Source organism: Musca vetustissima, unplaced genomic scaffold, assembly GCF_032173495.1.
Source record: "Musca vetustissima isolate MV318-11 ecotype Yass unplaced genomic scaffold, APGP_CSIRO_Mvet_v1 utg26262, whole genome shotgun sequence".
Lineage (NCBI taxonomy): Eukaryota > Metazoa > Arthropoda > Insecta > Diptera > Muscidae > Musca > Musca vetustissima.
Genome location: NW_026878616.1, coordinates 95,691 through 118,633, shown reverse-complemented (window position 1 = coordinate 118,633; position 22,943 = coordinate 95,691). Strand labels below are relative to the sequence as shown.

Below are 22,943 nucleotides of genomic sequence, written 5' to 3'. Positions count from 1 at the left end.
TTTTTTAACATTTCCCCATATAAAGATACCATCCCACATTACTTTTTTAATTGTTCTAGCCTAATTTTTTACACCCATTACTGGGATAACTAATTTCTTAGCAGAAAATCAAGGGTCCTGTCTCATTTTCGGTATGAAAGTGTTCTATGAATTTTCCAGCAAAGTGCCTGTAAATTTTTATTTCGTGGCAGGGATGTCAATATGTAGATCCATGTTTGAAATGGGGCCTACAAAAGGGTCCCGACCAATTTCAAGTATTTTATTTAGGCATTTTTGGGTTTTAGAAGATACAAATCATAATATTTTAGCGTGGCCCTCATATATCTAAAGGGCTCTCATATATGTTGAAGATCATAGCCGAATTTACAATGTAGGTCTACATTTTAATATAGCTTCCATATAAAGGTGCAGACCGATTTTAGGTATTTTGAAAGCCAACTTCATAATAAAATTATGAAAAGTTCGGTCCGACGTTTTTACTTGTTTTAAAGTAATTTGGTCTATATCTTTGATATTTTTAATACATGACCTATTCAGATAAAATCATTAAGTAAGCATTCGAGTGTACAGCTCTCGAGTTTTTACGATTTTTGTATCAACCCTCAGGATTGCTTTCTATTTTTTTTTTCAAATTTAATGTAAGCCGAACTGGGCGTTGCTACAAATTTTTTTCTCACTACAATTTTTAAGCAGATCTTTTATAATTTTATTTAAAGAAATTATTAAAGAAATTTTTTATTTTATTCTTCTTGCAGATAAACTTACAACATTATCGCCTTGCTTTATAACATAACAAACAAAAACAACTACAACAACAAGAGCAGCAGCAAGAACAAAATACCAACAAGACATTATCCTTTTGGCATCGTTGTCGTCATCGTCTTTGGTTAACAAAATGGTTTTGGTATTGAACGGTGTGCTGCAGGACGATTGTCCGATGGACACAACCAGTCTATTTATGCAACATCCAGTCTATAGAGATTATGCACAGCAATTGTTATCGATACCAACAAAGTCGGTTGGTCCAGTGGGTCTGCTGTACGTAGGTCAACGTGAAATGGCTGCTGCTGCACCGCATGATAAAAATATCAATATAATTGGTACAGATGATGCTACCACCTGTATTATTGTGGTGGTAAGGCATTCAGGTGAGTTGAACACATATACACGCACAGGCACACTCAATAAAGCACAAGGATTACAGTTTCTTAAGGAAACTTTCTATTATTTCCAATCCAGTTTTTCTTTTTATGTCCTAAATTGGCTTCATTTTACTTTGTTTATGTTGTTGATAATAATACTATGAAAAGGATCCGTACCTTTGAGAAAGGCTAAAAATATCCTTGTTTTAATTGAATTTTTTAAGAAATTCTACTTCAATGTGTGTGTGTGGTTAGTGGTTGTTACATTTGATATCATAATTACTGTTATTTTACATGCCGTTTTCTGTTTATTTCTCTTTTAGGTTCAGGTGCTGTAGCATTGGCCCACTTTGATGGCACCGGTGTCGATGAAGCTGTCTGCACTATGGTAGCTCGTGTCCAAGAGCTAGCCTTAGGTTATCCAGAGGGTCGCATTGAATTGCAATTAATTGGTGGCTATCGTGATCCACAGAGTTACGGGGAAGAGGTTTTCTACAATATAATGCGTAAGTTTAAGTTTCAGTCGAAAAAGGGAGACTATTTCTTTAGTAATGAAGTTAAGCAAAATTGTGGGTGAAGCTTAACTATAAGAGATGCCTAAAAGTATGTAATGATTTTTAAAGTCAATTTTTTGAAACACCAATGACCACACACAGGTGTGGATTTTTAAATAAAGTTATGTTAAACAGTCATGAATTTTTATGTAAATATTTTTTAAACACCAAAACGGCCTTACATTCATTCATTTAAAAAAATTTATTTTTTTGAAATATGAAAACGGCGTGGGTACGTCACACGACGACCGGTTCCGACAAATACTACACCATCTCAAATATTACATTTAATACCCCGGTGTGTCTGTCCAGAACCCTCGTCCGCGGCTATATAGAATGCTTCTCTGCCGTTTTTCACAACCCCACAAATTAACTTCGGTGGGATGCAATGGATGTATATATTGTTGCAGTTCCGTTGCTGTTAAGGACACAGCCGAATACAGGACCACTGCGAAATATGAGACACCTCAGCAGTCTCTTCTACAGCAAATATGCAACATTTTTCTGGACAAAATATATTGGATACCCACCCCTAAATCAACGATCACACTGTTTATCACATGAACAGCGGAGATGCGGTCCGCCAACGTTATTGCAAAAAAATGAGGAGACGAAGATCCTTCTTGTGCTTCAACTCAATAAGATTTTGTCTATGCAATATCTGATTGAGGGTTACAGAAGTAGCCATCCAAAATATCACCTTATGTATAGGCACCCACCACCTAGGCATGTCAGGAAGGATCTTAAAGGATCTGGAGAGAGAGGTGTAGAAGTACAAATGAGAGCCTCTAGATCATCGGAGAACATACGCTACTGTACTGCACTGGAGAAAATCTGCTAACACAAATTCATATTGGACACCAATTGATAGCACGATGGACAATATCTGCCAGGCATGTGGTAATGTACAGGTCGCAGCCTTTATGAACCTGGAACGAGAACCAGATTGGAGAGGAAATACACAGCAGTACAAGCAGCATGATACATTTCCAGGACAGTGTGGTCTACGATCCAACACGACCCATACCTCGCCATTATGAAAATCAGTAGAACTGCTACAACAGCAATAGAATTTTAAACTTTATGACTCGAAGAAATATTATGGTCACCGCCATCCAAGAGATGAAACTGATTGGCATTTATAGATTACACCGTTACGATGGATACAACGCGTTACGGAAGAATCGCACTGGAAGTGGTGGTGTGGGACTTGCGTTCTAATTGCCTCATTCTGCCATAGATGGAATGTATAGGGCGAGCTTATGTCCACAATAAGCTTTGGAGTATTAGATAATAACCTGAAGGGTACTTCACTGGCCGAGGAAATTGATAGCTCCACGGTGAATGAGCATGTCACCATCGTGGCACCTGGACTGATAAATAACGTAATACTGCAACCAGTCATTTTCCTCCATAATCGTACCCGTTAATAGACCACCTGATTTCATAACCACTGAATAATGTACTGCCTTATCCTTCATATCCTCGGGTAGATGTGAGAAATTTTCAAAATTTATACATAAATATGTCCGAAGTAGGTTAGGTTAGGCTTGGGGATGTGCAGTCAGAAATGTGGCTGCAGCTCTCTGAGACCGTCAGGTCCATAGTGATCATCCACGAACTTTTTATGCATCCAGACTTTTTCAATTCCGCTGCCTTCCAAATCGCGAAGATTTCAGCTTGGAAAACACTACAGTTGCTATCCAGCTTGTAGGTAAGCTCAAGGCCTTCTTGAATCCGTCTGTATAGAAAGCCAGACCGTCCAGAGGAGGGTTACTCCGGTTCCAGTCGTCGCTACTAGGAATAACGACATCTACATCGTCAAATCTCAGGACTGGTTATATACAGTCGCATAGTTTTACGCTTTGGTCCAATGTCATACCTGATTCGTTCAAGATACAACCAAGCCCAAAGATACAACTCCGCGAAAGATTTTGTTCATGCAGCCTTAGGGCACTTAAGTTCAGCATTGCGTGAGATGCTAATCGTGGCTCCTATTAGAATTGTTATTAGAATTGACTCGCCTCTTTGTATCCGAAGTAAGACGAAACTATCCAACATGGATACTAGCGAATGGACATCATGAGCTTCGTCATGCAACACATGAAGGCTCAAGAGCGAGAAGGGCCATCCGAGCCGAGCAGACGTCCAACCTGCAAAGAATCGCAATTAATGCAACTGAATGAGAGAATTTAACCCCGGTTGTTTCTCTGCCGATATCACTTCTCACACCTGTAGCACAGGCTGCTCCTCCATCTTAGAGATCGAAATGTATGGTGATGACTGTACCATCACGGTGTCGGAACCCATTATATAGCTGATTTTGTACAGTTCTTCAACCTGAGGAATATGAGAATATCCGCCACATATCATCTCCACATGGACAGCGGAAACAAAGATCCCGTTAAACACCCCGGTCGTTGTTGCGCAAATTCCGACCACAAACAAACTAAACAGTTTGGGTATATCGTTCGACAGCTTATTTATGTCGTCTGCGCATTCAGTTCCTATTTAAAGAATGTTTTTTTAAATCTCCAACAGCCTGGCATGCGGGGATTTTATTGAAACCATTTAAACACATTTTCCGAAAACAACAAATTGAAACCATTTAAACACATTTTCCGAAATCAACATTCATGGAATTTTTTCTGAAACATCGGCTGCCTCACAGGAATTGGTTTCTAAAGAATATTGTTTGAAACATCTACATCGACCTAATCCAAATCAATTCTCAGTAACTTTCATGAAACATAAATAACTTATATATTTTATGTCACAGGACGACATTAACAGCTCACGCACGTCATCAGCGTGGCCGTTCTTGAGCGACCCTCGACTTTTAGAGGGCATCGACCACAACTTCTATCTCATCTATCGGTGCCCTTTAATGGACCTTTCTATCAACTATAAGTACAATTTTGGTATTCTAGACCATTTTCTATGAGAGGATCTTTTGGTCTCCTGTAAGGATATCATTTAGCATTTTATAGTTGACCATTCAGGTTTCTATGAGAGGACCATTCGGTCTTCTATGAGAAGGTCTTTTAATTATCTGTAACTAAATTTTAAGGCATTCTATTATCCTTCTATATGAAAACCATTTGATGTTCTATACGAGGGCAGTTCGGAAAGTTCTTAGCCTAGCACAAAAAGCGCCGTATAAACAGAAAAAAGTTAAGTGTTTTCTGCTTTAAACACATGTTAAATTTTTGAACATCTGTTTCTATATGAAGGAGTTGCCCGATCGAAACAAAATTTAAGATGTGTTCAAAACAGATATGGAAGTTTCCAAAATAGTTAACTATTTTCTGCTTATACCGCGCATTTTGTGCTAGGCTAGAACTTTCCGAACTGCCCTTGTAAGAGGATCATTGGGTCTTCTATGGAAAGACAATTTGGTCTTCTATGGGAGGACCATTTGATATACTATGCGGAAATAATCATTTGATCTCAATAATAACCTTTTCTTAATATTTGTTTTTGTTTTCCTATTCCAGAATCATTCCACAAACATCATCTAGAAATCGATTTAACACAAGCCTGCGTTGGTGAATTGAATACAATTTTGCGTGGCGATATCAATTGTCCGATTATTTATGGTGTTGGCGTTAACATCAAAACTGGTGAAATATTCCCAGCCACATTTCCTGAACGGGGACCAGATAGGGAGTTGCGTGATGCTCGTAATTTTATGGGAGCACAAACGGTATGCGAATGACAGTTTTTCCATTTTTACCCCTTAAGTTTTGAAATGAGTTTTTATTTTCTGCTCGCAGGTTCTTGATATATACGATGCCTCATTGGGTCTATTGCGTATTGGCCCCTTCAATTATGATCCCTTAAGGGGTGCCGATTTGTGGCTGGCACAAACTGATGAATTTCTTTTACAACATTTATCCACAAGTCCCGATGTGGAGCCACCACATTTTACACATCATGTAAGTTGGATTATAATTTATTTGTTTTTACAGATTTCTAATTTTGTTATTAATATTTTTTTTTTGTTTCGTATTTCAGATGAGGGCCACCATAAAATTCATACAAGAAAATCAATTTCCTGCTATCACTGTTTTCCGAGACAATCGACCTCGCTATTATAGACGCGATGAGACCACGGGTTGCTGGACACTGGTTAGATATTAATAAAAATGTTTCCTTTTTTATCTATTACATGTTTTCTACTTTTTCGTTGATGTGCTTTCCTTTTATTACTTGAATTATATAGTTTTTTTCCTAAAAACAAATATATATGTATGTATGTTTTGTATGTATACATAGTCGTCCTATATTATCTGCTTATCAATTGTGTTTTTTACAAAGAATTTTGTGTTTTATTTTATTTTTATTAAGTAGAGAGAAGTAATTAAAAGAGAATTCATATTTTTATTAACAAAATGCACGGTGTTACAGAGGAAATTTGGAATCTCATAGAATGGACTAATTCAAAACATGTAACTTATCTATTAATTTTAAATGACGGAATGACCCAATCATACCATCTGTCATTGAGAAACCCCATATGTTCTACAACTTGGTAATGAAAACTTTAACCGGTAATGTCTGTGAAAATAAATTTAAATTTATTTTTTAAGTTTTCCAAAACTGTATTTTTGGCAATTCGCCTTCGGACGGCTCGCAATATGAACGTATTTTAAGGAGTTAATACGCCTACGGGCTTAAAAAACTATAAAATGTCCCTGTGTTAAGTTTTCGCTTAACATGCCACCTGCTTTATCTACCGAACTGGGCGAAATTATAGTTTACCACCGAATACATATTTGAGCGAAAATTGTTTTTAAGAAAATTTCGTCAGCCAGCCAAAAAAAGGATTTACATATATTTTAAGACAGTGTCTACATACGGGTTAAAAAAAAAACTATAAAATGTCCCTGTGTTAAGTTTTCACTTAACATGCCACCTGCTTTATCTACCGAACTGGGCGAAATTATAGTTTACCACCGAATACATATTTGAGCGAAAATTGTTTTTAAGAAAATTTCGTCAGCCAGCCAAAAAAAAGGATTTACATATATTTTAAGACAGTGTCTACATACGGGTGCATGGTCCTATACCTTATATTTTAAATAGAAAGTAAACTAGTTGGAGGAAGAGTTAAATAATAAAAAACGTTCTGCTGGAAAAATTGCTAAGACCACACTGTAGGACAACGGCGAGGACTACAACTCTTTAGTATGCATTTTCAGAAAATATATTGAAAATGCAACTAAACCAAAATTTTCGAGAAACTGTAACCTATTTCTAATTATCGCAGTGGCCTGACTTTAATTTCATATTAAGGGAAAATAGGTTAGGACCCACTGTAGGAAACGGTTAGGACTACAACATCCATATAAGAGGGAGTATATATTAAATTTGTCTTTTCGTTTGTAAAACCTCAAAATATTTATCCAAAACTCTGTAAAAAATATTCTTGGTAAAATTTTAAATTTAAATTTGTGAATCTGTCTGTTGAAATCACAATATTTAAGATAGGGTGTTTGGTATTGAAAGTTTTTATAACAATACCGACTAGAATTTGACATAGATCCCATTTAAAGTATTTCGAATGTCCTTGCCGGTTTTTCCTACCTCCTGCCAAAAATTGTCAATTTAGGTCCATGTTTTCACATAAACCATAATTTGAGGATACACCTATAAGTGGATGGTATATAAAGATCGGCCTAGACAATATTTATTATCAAATGTGGTTTCATTGTTCGTTTCGTTTTCCTTCGTTCAAATCAATTGTCCCCTTCGAAAGAGACAGCTTCAAAACAAAACAGAATTTTCTGGCGACGAAAATCGTTGACCACGTACGCCTTTACCTGACGGTATGTCACAGAACGACAGTAACAGTTGAAGCACGTCATTAGCGTTCGCCACAGTGGCTGTGTTTTTGAGCGACCCTCGACTTTTAGAAAGCATCGGCCAGACCCGTCTATCTGATCTACAAGATGACTTTGATGCTCTTTTCTGAGACCTTTCTCTTAATTATATGTAAAATGTTGGTCTTCTAGACCATTTGGCTTCTACGAGCGGATCATTCGGTCATCTATGAAAGGTCTTTAGGTCTTCTGAAAGCAGACCATTTAGCATTTTATATAATAACCGTTCGGGTTTTTTTAGAGCACCGTTATGTCTTCTATGAGAAGGCGTTTTGATTTTTTGTAAGAAAATTTTAATTTCTGTATTAGGCCATTTAGCCTATATGAAAATAATTTGGTCTTCTACAAACGTAGATGTTCTATAAGTAGATCATTTGGTCTTCCATAGGAGGACAATTTGGTCTGCTATGAGAAGACTATTTGATCTACTATGAGGAAACCATTTGATATTCTTTGAAAAGATCTTTTGGTGATCTATAAGAAAACCCTTTGTGATTGCTATAAAAAAATACATTTGGTTTTCCAAAAAAAAATCCTTTTCATATTTCATTCAAATTCACACATTATTCACCGTCCGATTTTATTTAATTGGTGCAGCAAACTATTGTGAAATTGGTTTTAAGTAACCTCTACTCGGCTAGTTCACTTTTCTAGTTTCGGCAAGGGTATTATTATTGGTATCGCTTATGTCCTGTATTATGTGGGCTACTTTTATAGGTTTTTAATTCCCCTGAGTTGCCGACAGCCTTAAAGAGCGCACCTCTTGGCATCCGGTATATGAGCATTAGACGGTCTGCAGGTATTTGTTAGCCGGGCAATTTAGCAATTTGGTATTTTCTTGGAGGGAATGTACACCTTTTCTGATCGTATCTGATCGTCGCCAGGCTCAATCCATTTTCTCCACTGTGGCAATGATAGAGATGTGATCCGACGCAAAAGAAAATTTAAAGGCCTATAAGCAGGCCATTAAGCCTTCTATATGAAAATAATCTGGTCTTCTGCAAGTTTTCTCCACTGTTTGATATTCATTGAAACGGTCTTTTGGTGTTCTATAAGAAAACCCTTTGTGACTCCTATAAAAAAAAACATTTGGTTTTCTATAAAAAATGCTTTGGCATATTGTATTCAAATTCATACATTATTCGCCGTTGATAAGACTTTTGAAAAACCATAATAATTAGAGTATGATCCACCAAGGCCTGTCATCAATTCTTGAAAAATTGTCAATCTTATAGTCGCAAAATAAAAATCGCAATGACATCATTTACACACCACGTTCTATAGCAGTTCCTAACCTACTAGTTGTCTGCATTTGGAATTCCCAGTCCATATTCTTATGCTGTTACACCGTAATATTAATTTGTTTTTTCAAGCCTAATATTGATGTTAATCATTTACATTATATAACTAGTTAAATTTTAAATACAAATGTAGCACGGTCACAATATCAGTTGATGTTTGGCTATGTTATCGTTAAACAGAATTTTGAATACTATCTTCATAACCACTTTGTTTCTTAAATGTTATTTTATGTGTTGTTTTTATTGTTTTATTTTCTGTTCCATACAATTTTCTATTTAAAATTAATATTCAATGTTAATGTTGTCTTGTAATCTCGTAAATACTTTTGCTTTTACTCCCCTTTAATTTGTAAATAAAATATTATTTTGGTTTTGAAATGTAGTCCCTCTCTCTTTATATTATTATATTAAAATAAAAAGAAATCGGAATAACATATATATTTTATTCTTCTTCTTCTTTTTTCTTTGTCTATTTTAAGATTTTAGATTGAAAATTTCTTATAAAGAAATTTATAAAATGTTTTTTAGAATATAAAAACTCTATGTTTTTTTGGTATGCGCCTTATAAAAAAGAAAGTAAAACTAAAAATGGATTTAAGTGAAAAAAAAAAACACACACAAACTCTCTTTATTATTACAATTGTTTAATTTAATTGAAATTATTTAGTAAAATGTATAAGAATTTAATAACATTGTACTCTAAATATAAATTAAAAAAAAACAAATGATGGCAAAACATTTATATACCACAATAAAAATGATTTACTATTAAATAAAAATATCAAAACAATAACGAAAATTTAATTTGGTGTTTTATTTTCTTGTGAGATTTTCTCTCAACAAACAATCCTTGTTGCATTCAAAGTGTTGTAGTAATCAATTAAAATAATTAATATTAATAATACGCGTTCTTCCAAACTTTTAGGATACAAAAAGTTAATTTTAATAAATACTAGCTTTGTTTGGATTCTAAAACAGAATTTTTATTAAAAACCACGTTGTGTTAATTTTCTAGAATTGAAAAAAGATAATTTTAAATAAATCCACGATTTGTTTAGATCCAACATTTTGCTGAATGATTTTTTGGTGCTGACATGTTGGAACAGTTTGCCAGTTTCGTAAGTACTCCAATGATGTTGAATATCGGTTGGATGATTATGGATGTAGATTGAGCTGGACAAGCAAGTATATGAACAGTATAATATGGACCCTGCTTGCATTGGGAACATATGTATTCAATAACTACAATTCTTCAGTTTGTAAAATATCTCTCGATGTGCTTCGATCGATCTTTTATAAACAAAAGGTCTTCTATAGATTCAATACTATCAAGAGGTCTTCTATAAATAGAAAATTCTCGGTTTTGGATCATTGAGCTCTCCCACAAAGGTATTAAATTTACCGATCATTTATTTTTTAGAAGACTTTCTGAGGGTGTTCTGATTGTACCCAAAAATTTATAGAAAACATGGAGTGGATATTATATCTAAAAAAAACATTTTGATGGGTTAGTTTCGGTTAAAGGATGTTCTTTGATTTTGTGAGACTATAACCATGTGAAAAAGTCATCCAATCCAAATCGGGGTTTAAGAAGTGTTGATTGTTTTTCCTTTGACTATCTTCCTGTTATACATTGTTGGTCGTATTGAAACCAAGTTCTAGCCCCACAAAAAAAGGTTCGAAAATGTATGTTTACACCCTACACAACTATGTTGTCAGGGTATTATAGCTTTGTGCAGCCCCAAAAGTTTGTAATGCGGCGAAATATTGGTCCTAGACCCACCTTTAGGTATAACGATCGTCATATCTCGACTAGCTGAGTCAATCTAGACGTGTGTGTTATATATATGACGTGTCCATTATAATTTGTAAACACGATACAGGCCACAGTTATTGACCAATCTTCACGAAATTTTGTATGTAGAACGGGTTCTGGCCAATGAAGACCCCTTTTGGTTTGGTAAATATCGGTTAATATTTAGGGGGCGAAATGGATCAAATACTTAATTTTTATCGGTTTTTCTGGCCACTCCAGAGGCCGCAATTATGTCCCAAACATCGCGAATTTTTACATGGAGAAGGGGATCGGCATGCATATTTTGATAAAGATCGGTCAATAATTAGCGGGTCAAATGGACCCTGACTTTTGTGTCCTGAAGGACACAAACCCGAGAACTTGATAGTATATCCAAGGGTAGTGGTTGACCTTTAAATTGATACCAATTATAATATATATAATATTCAGATATTATTTGGTAACCGATTACCACACTGGAGGGCGGAAATATAGCGCTGATCGCTTTGAAATTGTCCCTAAAGTTTCAGTTATTGTCAAGGACAACGTCTATAATTTTCGGTCATGATCAGACAATAATTTTGGGATGAAATGAATCGAAAACTTAATTTGTTGTGTTTTTTTTTCGAGTCGGTCTATAGGCCACAATTATAAGCCGAACATCACAACACAATTCAAGGTGAAGGGAATATGAATAAGTAATTAATTAGAAGGACTATACAGAATATTAGTAATATTCGGAAAATATGTCAGTGTAAGAACCTCTAATCGGGCAAGAGGGTGCAACTATCACGAAATATGGCCCAGACTAAAAATAAAAATCCGCAGAAAGTTCCGTGGTAGTTGTGTAGGGTATCATAGGGTCGTGTGTAGGGTACCCCGTACGACGATACTGCTTCGCTCACTGATTTTTTTATACCATTCACAACACTGTGGTACAGAGTATTATGAAATTTGGCACAACTCAATTATTTTGCCCAAGTACGAACCGTATTGAAATTGGAGAAAATCGGTTACTGCTCCCATATGCAGTTTCGTTCGTAAGTCCAGTGAGATTTCTGCGATGTTTTGTTGAAATCGGTTCAGATTTAGATATAGCTCCCATATGCAGTTTCGTCCGATTTTATGTAAATGGTGCACAAATCTCCCAAGGCTTTCTCGATTGAGACAAAATTTCGCAAAGCGAACTAAATACAGTCCAGTTTGACGTCTGTGAAGTTTTGTTGAAATCGGTTCAGATTTACATATAGCTCCATATATAGTTTCGTCCGATTTTAGGTAAATGGTTCACCAAACTCGCAATATTTGTCCGAAAATTTTGCATAGCGAACTAAATTCAGTCCAGTTTGACATTGGTTCTAAGAACCTCTCCTCGGCTAGTTGATTTTTCTGGTTTTGGTAATGGGATTGTAATTGGTATCGCATATTTCCTGTGTTGTGTGGGCTACTTTTATAGGTTTTAAATTCCTCTGAGTTGCTGACAGCCTTAAAGATCGTACCTCTTGACACACGGTATATGAGCATTAGATTTTACATACACATATTTTTTAAATTTCTAAACATAATATTTTTTAATTTTCTAATAATAATTGTTAAACAAAAATATCCTTTACAAAGAATATAACTAATTAATAGCCTCCAGCTATAATTCACATTTATTAAAACGATTAAAATCTGGATGCCACCATGGCAGTACTTTATACTTTTGTATTTGCGGATATTTCCAGCTAAGTTTTTGATCTTTTGTCAACGAGACAAACTCCAATTCTAAATTTGTTGATCTCATGTCGGTCGATAAAAATTCTCTTGTATTCTGTAGACGGATTGTGGATGAAGAATTTGTACAAAGGAAATCGGAGGGGAAGGGTACATAATGATTACAGCATATAATCAAGAGACTTAAACCATTACAACTAGCTGCAGGAGAGTGACTAGTTGTAGTATTATTATTATTGCTTTCATCATCGGCCAATGATTCCCAATCATTGACAATTTCATGAACATTTTGTCGATCATTGTTGGTCGATTCTTCTTTGAAATGTTTTGAATTCTTTTGTATGGTGTTATTATCACAAAACTTATACACCATGATCCAGACACATTGTACCGTAAGATGCCACGAAGATTGATAGATTTTACCCACCAATGAGTCTAATTTATAATTCTCTTTGAGGCGATCAACAAATGGTTGATGGCAGTAGAAGAGTGCTTTAATAACTTGTTGCCTTAATATTTCAGTGTCACATTCAGCCAGCTGATGCATTTGCAAATCGGATGGTAAGTCTAATATCCATTTACTTTTATCTTTGGATTTTTGACAATATTTCTGATACAACTGCATCCAAAAGTTTCGAGTTTTCAGGCAATCGGCACTCGGTTTGCAAATCAGTGCGAATCTTTGTACATCTTCCGGTGGAATATGATTGGCCAGATGAAACCATATATCATTACTGATATAGGAGTATGTTGGTGTTGTTATCACGGTGTCATTCATCATCTCAGTCAAAACTTCTTCAGCTGCTCCTAAACATTTGCCTCGCCTTTTCTTCGGCTTGAGTTCCAAGAAATCGGATCGTAATATGGTTTCTGAAAGGCAATATAGTAATGAAGGATATATGACGCAAATAAGATAATTACACCTTCCAGAAACTATGATGATTAGAACACTTACGACATTTGCCTTTGTTGGTCCTTAAATAATGTTGAAGTTGCTCCTCATCTGAATCCATGTCAAGGAAGTGAAGACAAGTAAGTAAGTAAATTTATTGAGACTCTTCTTCTTTTCGATAACATAGTTTCATGTACAGATAATGATTAGACCAAGGTAGATATACAAGGTAGCCGCAACAACAAACATCGGTTGTTGTATTTTGATATGTCAAAAATATTTTGCCAAAACAAACAGATTGACAAGATTTTTTACACAAATTCTTGTAGAAAATGTTAATAAAAGTATTGCCATACAAGCTCTTCGAAATTCGGAGTTTTTTTAAGTTTTTGGTTCAACATTACAACAACATTTTTGACATTTATTTGTCCAACAGCTGGGCCGATGCGGCTACCTTATTAAATATACCTTGGATTAGACTAGTTAGAACTATATACGTCTTATTCTAACCCATTGAAGGAGATATGCAACATTGCAAACGATAATTACGTATGATAAGTGTGAAAACATGCTGTAAGAAAGAGAAAAGGCTTGCTCCCGGCCTATACATTAGCGGACAGCGCAATTGACGTCTGCCAAATATAAACAGACTTAAAAACAAAATAACAAAAACAAAATAGATGTCTGTTTAGGCAATGACAAACAGAGCGCTTACAAATGTAAACAAAAGAATACTTTAAAATAAAGTTAAAGAATTATTAAAAATAAATTAAATATATAAATATCACAGTAAGAATTACACAAATTAATCGAATGCTTATATTAAGCTAATAGTAAATATCACAGGTAAGTTCATTGGAATTATGTATCACTTATTAAAATTAAAGTCGAAGTATTATTTGCAGGAAAATACAAGTCAATTAATTGCTCAACCCCGATGTGTTCCAGGAGTTGATTTTATGTAAAACTGATGTGACAATCTATCAGGGTCAGTGTCAAGACGTTCGTTGAGGATATCAATAGGCGAGAGGTAAGACGTATTATTCCATGAGAAATGTTTTTCTGATTCATGAATATCTTGCATTAAGCCATTTACATGCGTGGGAAGTTTGTCAACAAAATGTCTTTGAAGCTCAAGTGCATAAAGGCCGAACGGTTGCACTTCGGATAAGTCGTAGATGTAGTTGTTAGGGTGCATTTTTGTTGGGTTCTCGTACTTTTTACCAACACACCTCCTCAATATTGTCCTCTCAAAGATTTCTATTTCTTTCAAAATCGTTGGAGAAATGGAAAACCATATTGGGAACCCGTATACGAGGACAGATCCAATTGCCACTTTGTAGAGAAGGAGTTTGGTTTTTTGTGCCAAATATTTGCTGTTGAACAAGTATGAGAATAAACCAGCATACTGTTTTGCCTTCCGCAATGTATTTCGCCCGTGCAAATTGAATTTGTGAAGCTTGTCAAAGGTGATCCCAAGGTATTTTATGCTGGTTTTGAAAGGGATTTCAATTCCGCCCAACATAATTCGAAGGTTTTTACTCTGTGGTACCACCATTCTTGGACATTTCCCTGATGCGTTTCTTATGCAAATGGCTTCAGATTTGGCAGCATTAATCTTTATTCCCCATTTTGAGTAATATTGGTTTATATGATTTAAATGATCAAACGCATATTTTAGAGCTTGTTCTGGAGAGACATCATGTGCATAAATTAAACAATCATCGGCATAGAGGATAGCTTTTGACTGATTTCTTAAATGGGGGAAATCGTTGAGAAAAATGTTGAACAGGAATGGTGCCAATACGCTTCCTTGTGGAACACCACTGTTAATCAATCCGTACCTTGACTTTTCATCGTAGATTTGGACAAAAAATTTCCGCTCAGTAAGGTAATTATCTATAATCCTGACCAGGAATGGGACAATACCCAAATCAATCAGCTTATAAATAATTCCTTTGTGCCAGACAGAATCAAACGCCTTCTCAATATCTAATGATATGGCTACTGTACAAAATTGATTTCTCAAGTTTGCCGTGATGTCACTATGAAACTTGAGAAGCGCATGTTGTGTTGAATGTTGCTTTTGAAATCCAAATTGAAAATCCGATATAGGGTTGATAATAAATTCGTTTTCTATTTTCTCTTTTATAATATGCTCGAAAATTTTGCACACATATGACAGATTGGACGAAAATCGGTGACTGCGTCACTATTCAATTTCTTCTTAATTGGAATTATTTTTGCTACTTTCCATGCCTGAGGAAAATAACCGTTGTTGATGGAGTTATTAAAGAGGTTGCTTAAAAAGTTTAAGGCTGCATCTGGAAACCTGCGTAATATGAAATTTGAGATCCCATCGATGCCGCAAGATTTTTTGGCGTTTATTTTCAAAATAATAGATTTGATGTTTTGTGACGTAGTGAAATGATAGTCATCAGGATTGATAGTAGAATTGTGTTGATTGTTAAAAGAGTAAATGTGTGAAGGTATTGATAAGGAAAATGACGCAATTCGTGTATGAATATCATCAACTGGAAAATTGGGAACAGATTCTTGAAAAACGGACGAATAATACTGGTGAAAGTGGTTGGCTATCTCTGACGGATTAGTTACACTGTTATCATTAACGACAATATGTTGGCAGAATGGAGATTTTTTACTGCCGCTGAAACGACGAATTTCCTTAAAAGCGGACGGACCAGGTTTGATGTTTTGCAGGCGGGAGTTGAACAGTTTTGCTTGCTCGATTTGTATAGACTCTTTTATAATAATCTTTAAAAGACTTATTTGTTTTGATTTCCAGTTCGATGAAAGATTTTTTTAAGTTAAGTTTGATCTTTCAGAAAGAGGAAACTTTCCATCACTGACCGCTATCCTCTGTGAGTGAGCTTCATGAACGGCATTATAACATCGGTTAAAATCCTGAATCGAAGTATCAATTTCATGATTTTCCAAATTTTTATCTGTTGGGGGCATACAATCCAGTAACGCAGCTTCCAAATCTGACCGAAAATGATCCCAGTTTGTATTTTTATATGTAATGAACGTTTTCGGTGTATTTAATATAATTTCCAAACAGTCTAGTTTCAGGTTTAACTTCAGAGGAAAATGATCCGAAAATGTTGGCAATGATGAAATGCTGAAGTTTGTGGAATTACTGTCAACTAAGCCTGTACTGATTAGGAAATGATCTAAGTATGATGGACCATTTGGGTAAGATGGAGATGTATCACAAATGCGTTTAACATCTAATACATTCGATTGCAGCCAAGCCTTTAAAGCTTTTCCATTTGTATTCTCCACAGGATCTCCCCAGGAAGGACTCCTTGAATTTAGATCTCCACCAAGGATAAAGCCATTGAAGCTAGAGCAAAGTTGCAAAATTTTTTCCAGATCTGACTCCAATTGTAATGGTGGATAATTACATGGGATGTATTCAGAACCCAGTACATACTTTTTCTGCGTTCCGTTATGTGTTGCGTCTAAAGTGATCAGGCATGTATTAATATCCACATCAACCTGGATTCTGGTGTAATGAATATTCTTTTTTATGAATATAGCAACTCCAATAGATGATTGATCATGAATAGCATTGTACCCGTCTATTCTTACCCTTCTGTTTCTCCTCAGGTGACATTCTTGGATGAAACCAACATCAATGTTATTATAAGCCAGTGTTCTTTGTAGATCAACTTGCCTGCTTTTATCGTTAAGTGATCTGACATTGAATGTTAATAAGTTTATAACTCTATGGACCATATTGTTGACGTACTTTATTCAGAATTCTTAGGAATTCTGCTTTGGCTTTAGGTTTTTCCATGTCTTTAAAGTTATTTAGAAACATAGAGATTTCTTCTTCAAGTGACATTTCTTCTGGTTCCAAAAAATAATTTGCAAGTTTTAGAAAGTCATCAACAATGGATGGCTTTTGTTGAGTGTTTTTCTTAAAAAAGCTGGAAAATAATTTGGTTGGGGTTACGGTAGGATAGTTAATGGCGTTGCTAACGTTTTTCATGGCAATATTTTTATCCTCACGATTTATTTCTATGTTTTTTTGTTTACCTGCATGATATTTTTTAAATGAAGGACATCCTTTCCAGTTTGCTGGATGACCAAATGCTTTGCAGTTTACACAATATGGCTATGAAGTATCCGTGCGCGATCTTTGACACTCTCCTGGCCCGTGAACTTTATCACACTTCATACAATTATATTTTGCATTACAATTGCGTGCAACGTGACCACACCTCTGACATCTATGACAGTGGATATCACCTGATTTATTCTTTGGTTTTTCCCAGTAGATATCCTGGAGAAACAATGATTTTACATGTGCGATATCACCAATATTTTTGCCTGGCATTAATGACACTAAAAATAAGCCTGTGTCTATGCCATTTTAATTGACTTAGGCGTTGAAAATTTGGTTACCGAAGCCACTATATTGGGAACCACAATGTCTAATTCGGCCTTGACCTCCTTGGGATCGTTATATGAATAAAGTCCTCTTAAGACTAAACCGACTTGCTTCATTTCCTTTGGAGTGAAAGAGTAAGAGTGGATCTCCTTAGCTCTCAAGATCGCCATCATTTTTAAATTTTGCTCTTATTTTTATTTATATTTTTGATTTTGAACTCTGAATCCTTGATAGTGGTTCTCAAAGATTCTACTAGGGCTTTGATGTTTACATTAAAAACAAAAATGGGTGGACACCATTTTGTTTTATTGTTCGATGTGGTATTCTTGTTTTTATTGTTAGCACCTTCAGTTTCTTTCATCATTGGAGAACATTGAATATCAACATCTGACAATACACTTAGTATTCCAAATTTGTTTTGATCATTTGGATCATGATTCACCAGCTTTTCTCGAAGCTCTGATATATCAATGTTCAGGGATGAATTTGATTTCTCAATTCGCATTCTTTTACGTTCATTCGTTTTTTTCTGTTGCTTTTGATATTGAAGCAACAAGTGGTTGACTATTGGAAGTTGATGCCACATCAAAATCCATGTCCGGTAAGTTATCAGGCATCATTATGCACACAAATGCAAATATGACGCCTGAAAAAGTTTAATTTCCAAAAAATAAGGATTTGTTTTTTTAAAAAATTCTTTGCTTCTCAGAAATATACGTCTAACCAGTTTCAGAGTTGCCGCCTTTTTCAAGTGAAGACAATAAGAAGGATAAAAGTTGGGAATCAAAACAAAATAGCCAAAATATTTTGACTTAAATTTGGCAAACACTGAGAGCTGATAGCTATTTCCAGACAACGAACATGGCTCAGTAAAAAGGTCGTCCGATAAGGCCATATGATTTCGCTCGAGCTGTCAAAATGCTTTCGAATTTGACTTAATCGTTTGAAAACGTAAACAAAAAATTGACAGATTGGGACATGATTACAACGATATAAATCATTTTTTGGGATTTTAAAATTCACTACAGAAATATGGGTATCATATTAATACTTTTGAATTTCTGATTAGGTTAGTTTTGGGGATGTGCAGTCACTTATGTGGCTGCAGCACTCTGAGACCGTCAGGTCCATTGTGATCATCCACAAAAAGAAAAAGAAATGGAGAAATCTATGGGAGAGAAGGGGGTAGAGAGAGATATATATAAGAAGCTTACAAGGAATTGTGAGAAGGTAAGTATGAGATAGTATCGATGGCTATAGAGATCGGACAGAAGATATATTACGTGCCAAGGTTGCACATTCCCAACCATTTTAGGTTTCTAATTTTGCTGTAGATTAGAACAGGTTCCGTTGTTGAACCACTAGTCTGTGTCGTCTGTAAGCCAGGCCTGGGCAGCGACACAGGAGATACTCAATTGTCTCCGTCTCCTCCTCTTCAACGCAGAGTATACAGTAATAAGTAGCATCATGGTCCCATTTACTGGTAAAACGGCATGTACACTAGAACTTTTTCACCGGGTTAACCTACTTTATGAGGATTTATTTGACATATATGCAAAGGAACTCCCATTTACTGGTAAAGGCCTATTTACTGGTAAAGGCCAGTAATGATTCCTGTCAATACGCTTATTTCAGCTTTGCTCAGGTTCAAAAGTGAGTGTGTCCTTTTGGTAAACAGAATCGGCCAAATAGATCTCGACACATTGCACCTAGGTTCTTTGTGCCACAGTTCATAGGTTCTTTCGTCGAACGAACGTCTCAAAGTTCCGATAAAGTGACATATGGTTGGCTTGATTGAGCCATCAATTGCTAGATCTGTAGGTTGAGATCCTCGTCTAGCTAATTCGTCTGCTCTTTCATTACCCATGATGTCACGGTGTCCTGGTACCCAACACAGCCGATAGCTGTATGTAAGTTCTTCCAAAGCTGTTCTACACTTGAGGATGGCCTCACATTTGATGTAACAGGATTTTATGGCTTTAAGAGCGGGTACAACGATCTATGCATCCAATCTTTTTATCTATTCCGCTGCCTTCCAAATCGCGAAGATTTCAGCTTGGAAAACAATACACTTGATATCCAGCTTGTAGGTTAACGCAAGGCCTACCCTTTCACACTAGAATGATCCGTCTGTATAGAAAGCCAGACCATTCAGAGGAGAGTTACACCCATATTGATTCTGTGAATTTCAAAGAACCACGAGAAACGGCCCGAGTGGATCTTTGGAGGACCATATCTCCGAAAATACGGATTTCCGCAAGAAAAAGACTGCATATGGTAACAATTTCAAAACGATCTACGACAATGCCTTAAACTAGTGCACCCCGGTGCACCCAAGCAATTTTAAATATATATCAATTTATTTAAATATTTTTCAATTCTTATTAAAATCAGATATTTAATATTAACCCACTGTATTTACTGTTATCATTCCTTAATGCATATTTAACCTTCGTGTTATCATTCATTTGTACATACACTACATGTTAGTAAGAAGAAGACCTACAATATTTTTGTTTGCGTGGACATCGACACCTGGAAAAAATGAATGTAAGTATTTTTGGAAAAATTCCTATAAATTTTAAATAATTCACCATTTCATACCACCATCATGCAGGAAGCTGATATTCCCATTGATATTCATACGCTCAAGTTACAAGATTGGCTTGTAAGTCGGCGTATTGTGCCCAAAAACATACAGGCCAGCTTGAAAGATATTCGCTCCAAGATAACTGCTGCCCTACAAGATATGCCATCCCACGAAAAGCTTATCGAGCTGCTGAAGGGTACAAGTAAGTAATCAGTTGGGATGTTGTGAGCTCGATAAAATCATGTCATATCCTCCTTTTCAGATATCAACTACTTCCATTGCAAAGAAATCATTGAGATTTTAAAGCAAACCGAAAAAGACACCAAGGGTCTCTTTGGCAGCTATGGCAGTCAGCGTATGAAGGATTGGCAGGAAATTGTACGACTATATGAAAAGGACAATGTTTACTTGGCCGAAAGTGCCCAGCTCTATGTGCGTAATATCAATTATGAAATACCCAATGTGAAAAAGCAAATGACCAAATTGGAACAACAAAGCGACGAATGTTTGAAACGTAGCAATGATTTGAATAAACCAGAAGCACAGCTGTTGGCCGAACATGCTGCTTTGTTGCAACAAATTGGTGTAAAGGGGGATAATCTACGTGAAGAATTCACCCAGGTGCTGTCGGGTTTGCCTGAAATGTATGCCAAAAGTATTGCCAAAATCGGCACTTTGGATGAGGCATTGAATTTGTATGCCACGACAACGGGCCAAACCAAACAACAATGTTTACCCATAACCCGACATTTAATTGATTTCGGTAATACAACAGTCTACCAATATATTCACAAGGAGGCTCCGCTGTCGGTTGAAGAACCACCAATTAAGCTGAATTTGAGCGAAGAGAATGAAATGAAAAACAATGACAATGAAATCGATTTTGGTGATGACAATGGTGGTGCTTCGTCCACGATTTCTGGCGAAATGATTGATTTTGGTGAATTGAATTTAGAAAGTGGCGGTGATGGTGGCATCGATTTTGGTGATGCCGGAGAAACTGGTGACATTGATTGGGGCATTGAAAGTGCACCCACCGAAAATGTAGAAATCAATTTCGATATACCCATCGAGGAGTATGGCATTGTTGTAGAAGGAGCTGGCATGGATGGTGGTGTGGCCAAAGGTGATCAAGCCTATACACTGCTCGACTCTCCCTCATACCGTGAACGTTTCATTGATGAGTTATACGAACTTGAAGCATTCCTGCGTATGCGTTGCTATGAATTGCGTCAAGTTAATGCAAGCAGTAATATTATGTTTTCTCTCATGGAATCAATTTCTACTCATGATGAAGAATCGTTACGCAAAATGTTAGCCAATCTTGATGTTTTACTCAACGAGATGAGTAGTGAACAAACTCGTCATCTTTTCCAATTGAAACATTCACCCAAATATGCCGATCTCTTAGCATCAAAATTGAAACAAATGCTTAAAGCTGTTGAGAAAATACGTACAACCAAACAGGTGTTGAAAGATCGTTCGGTTGAACTTAAAGAACAACGCGTGTCGTTGACACCGGTGCTGGAAAAATTGATCGATCAAACGAAAGATCTACAAGGCAAAATCGAACAGGATATATCGAAACGTTATAAGAATCGTATTGTTAATTTGCTGGGTGGTGTTTAGAAAAATTAAAGCAAATAATGTGTATTTTATTGTTACATTTGTAATGTATATCATTTGCAATATAGGTATATCGCATGGTTTTCTTTTTGTTATGGTAAATTCAATTGGCTGGAAGTGAAATGTATTGTATGCATTTAGATTTGATTTTTAAATAATAAATATTTTTGTTAAGAACAATAAAATAAATAAAATTTATTCTATAATAGAACACTTTCTATAGGACCTGTTTTCGTTTAGGTAAGATTGTAATATGGGGCTATGTAATCGCCACGAATCCAATCGCTCCTTAAGAGAAGTATGGAAACATACAACTTCTTAATATATAAAAGAGCTTATTGATAAGGTAGTTAGTTTGTGCCTGACAAATCATCGCGCAGACGAAATAGCTGAAGCTAGAAGAGATAAGGCTCGGTTTTTGGAATGTACTAAATGTGTTACCATTTGTATTAGGCAAACGGAATGAGCTAGAATTCTGAAATTTAGAATGTGGGTCACTGATGGAATGTTAGAAAGATGTACAAAAGGATTTTTGGAAACTCGTCCAATAAGTTTACGAAAAGTACTAAAATTTACTAAATTTTGTTCTAATTGTAAATACATTGAACATGTATAGCTAGAATCTTGAAATTTTATATGAAATACATGTTGGGATGTAGTGTTGATGTATGGAGATGGTTTTTTTAAATTCGTACTTGTGTGTATGAAAAGTACTAAATTTGGTGCTGTTTCCATTTAACTGAGCTGATTTAGAGATGGATTCCTTAAAATAAAAGTTAGGATAACTATTGGAGTACAGGATTGATGAAGCTTTAAAAATTCGTACTTATGTGTACGAAAAGTTCTAAATGGTACAAAATTGAATATAGGTGAACATATAAAGCTGGAATCTTGAAATTGAGAATTAAAATGACTGTTGGAGTGTAGGATTGAGGTAGTATGGAAAATTCGTACTTATGGTAGTATGGAAAATTTAGTACATTTTGAACGGGTGAAATATGAATTAAAATTACTGTGAAAAT

At 35.6% G+C, this 22,943-nt stretch overlaps 3 protein-coding genes across 3 annotated transcripts; 2 read left to right on the top strand and 1 right to left on the bottom strand.

Moving 5' to 3' along the window:
- The first annotated feature begins 889 nt into the window (after window positions 1-889).
- Window positions 890-9,403, top strand: LOC133323400 (protein N-terminal asparagine amidohydrolase). Its single transcript, XM_061532329.1, has 6 exons — window positions 890-1,148; window positions 1,466-1,648; window positions 5,194-5,402; window positions 5,473-5,634; window positions 5,714-5,827; window positions 9,362-9,403. The coding sequence occupies exons 1-6, from the start codon at window positions 896-898 to the stop codon at window positions 9,371-9,373; spliced, it is 933 nt and encodes a 310-aa protein (XP_061388313.1). The 5' UTR covers window positions 890-895; the 3' UTR covers window positions 9,374-9,403.
- Window positions 9,404-12,316: 2,913 nt separating this feature from the next.
- Window positions 12,317-16,925, bottom strand: LOC133323404 (putative transmembrane protein 183BP). Its single transcript, XM_061532332.1, has 2 exons — window positions 16,901-16,925; window positions 12,317-13,263 (listed from the first exon to the last, which is right to left on the bottom strand). The coding sequence occupies exons 1-2, from the start codon at window positions 16,923-16,925 to the stop codon at window positions 12,320-12,322; spliced, it is 969 nt and encodes a 322-aa protein (XP_061388316.1). The 3' UTR covers window positions 12,317-12,319.
- A 3,391-nt stretch (window positions 16,926-20,316) lies between these two features.
- LOC133323405 (CDK5RAP3-like protein) lies at window positions 20,317-21,929 on the top strand. Its single transcript, XM_061532334.1, has 2 exons — window positions 20,317-20,497; window positions 20,558-21,929. The coding sequence occupies exons 1-2, from the start codon at window positions 20,317-20,319 to the stop codon at window positions 21,922-21,924; spliced, it is 1,548 nt and encodes a 515-aa protein (XP_061388318.1). The 3' UTR covers window positions 21,925-21,929.
- The last annotated feature ends 1,014 nt before the right edge of the window (window positions 21,930-22,943 follow it).

Coding starts and splice junctions, on each gene's coding strand:
- LOC133323404 (XM_061532332.1), bottom strand. CDS start 16,925: ATGTCACCTGAGGAGAAACAGAAGG. Junction 13,264..16,900: donor ACCTGAGGAGAAACAGAAGG/GTAAGAATAGAC, acceptor ATTGCCTTTCAG/AAACCATATTACGATCCGAT.
- LOC133323405 (XM_061532334.1), top strand. CDS start 20,317: ATGCAGGAAGCTGATATTCCCATTGATATTCATACGCTCAAGTTACAA. Junction 20,498..20,557: donor CGAGCTGCTGAAGGGTACAA/GTAAGTAATCAG, acceptor CCTCCTTTTCAG/ATATCAACTACTTCCATTGC.
- LOC133323400 (XM_061532329.1), top strand. CDS start 896: ATGGTTTTGGTATTGAACGGTGTGCTGCAGGACGATTGTCCGATGGAC. Junction 1,149..1,465: donor TGTGGTGGTAAGGCATTCAG/GTGAGTTGAACA, acceptor TTTCTCTTTTAG/GTTCAGGTGCTGTAGCATTG. Junction 5,635..5,713: donor CACCACATTTTACACATCAT/GTAAGTTGGATT, acceptor TTCGTATTTCAG/ATGAGGGCCACCATAAAATT.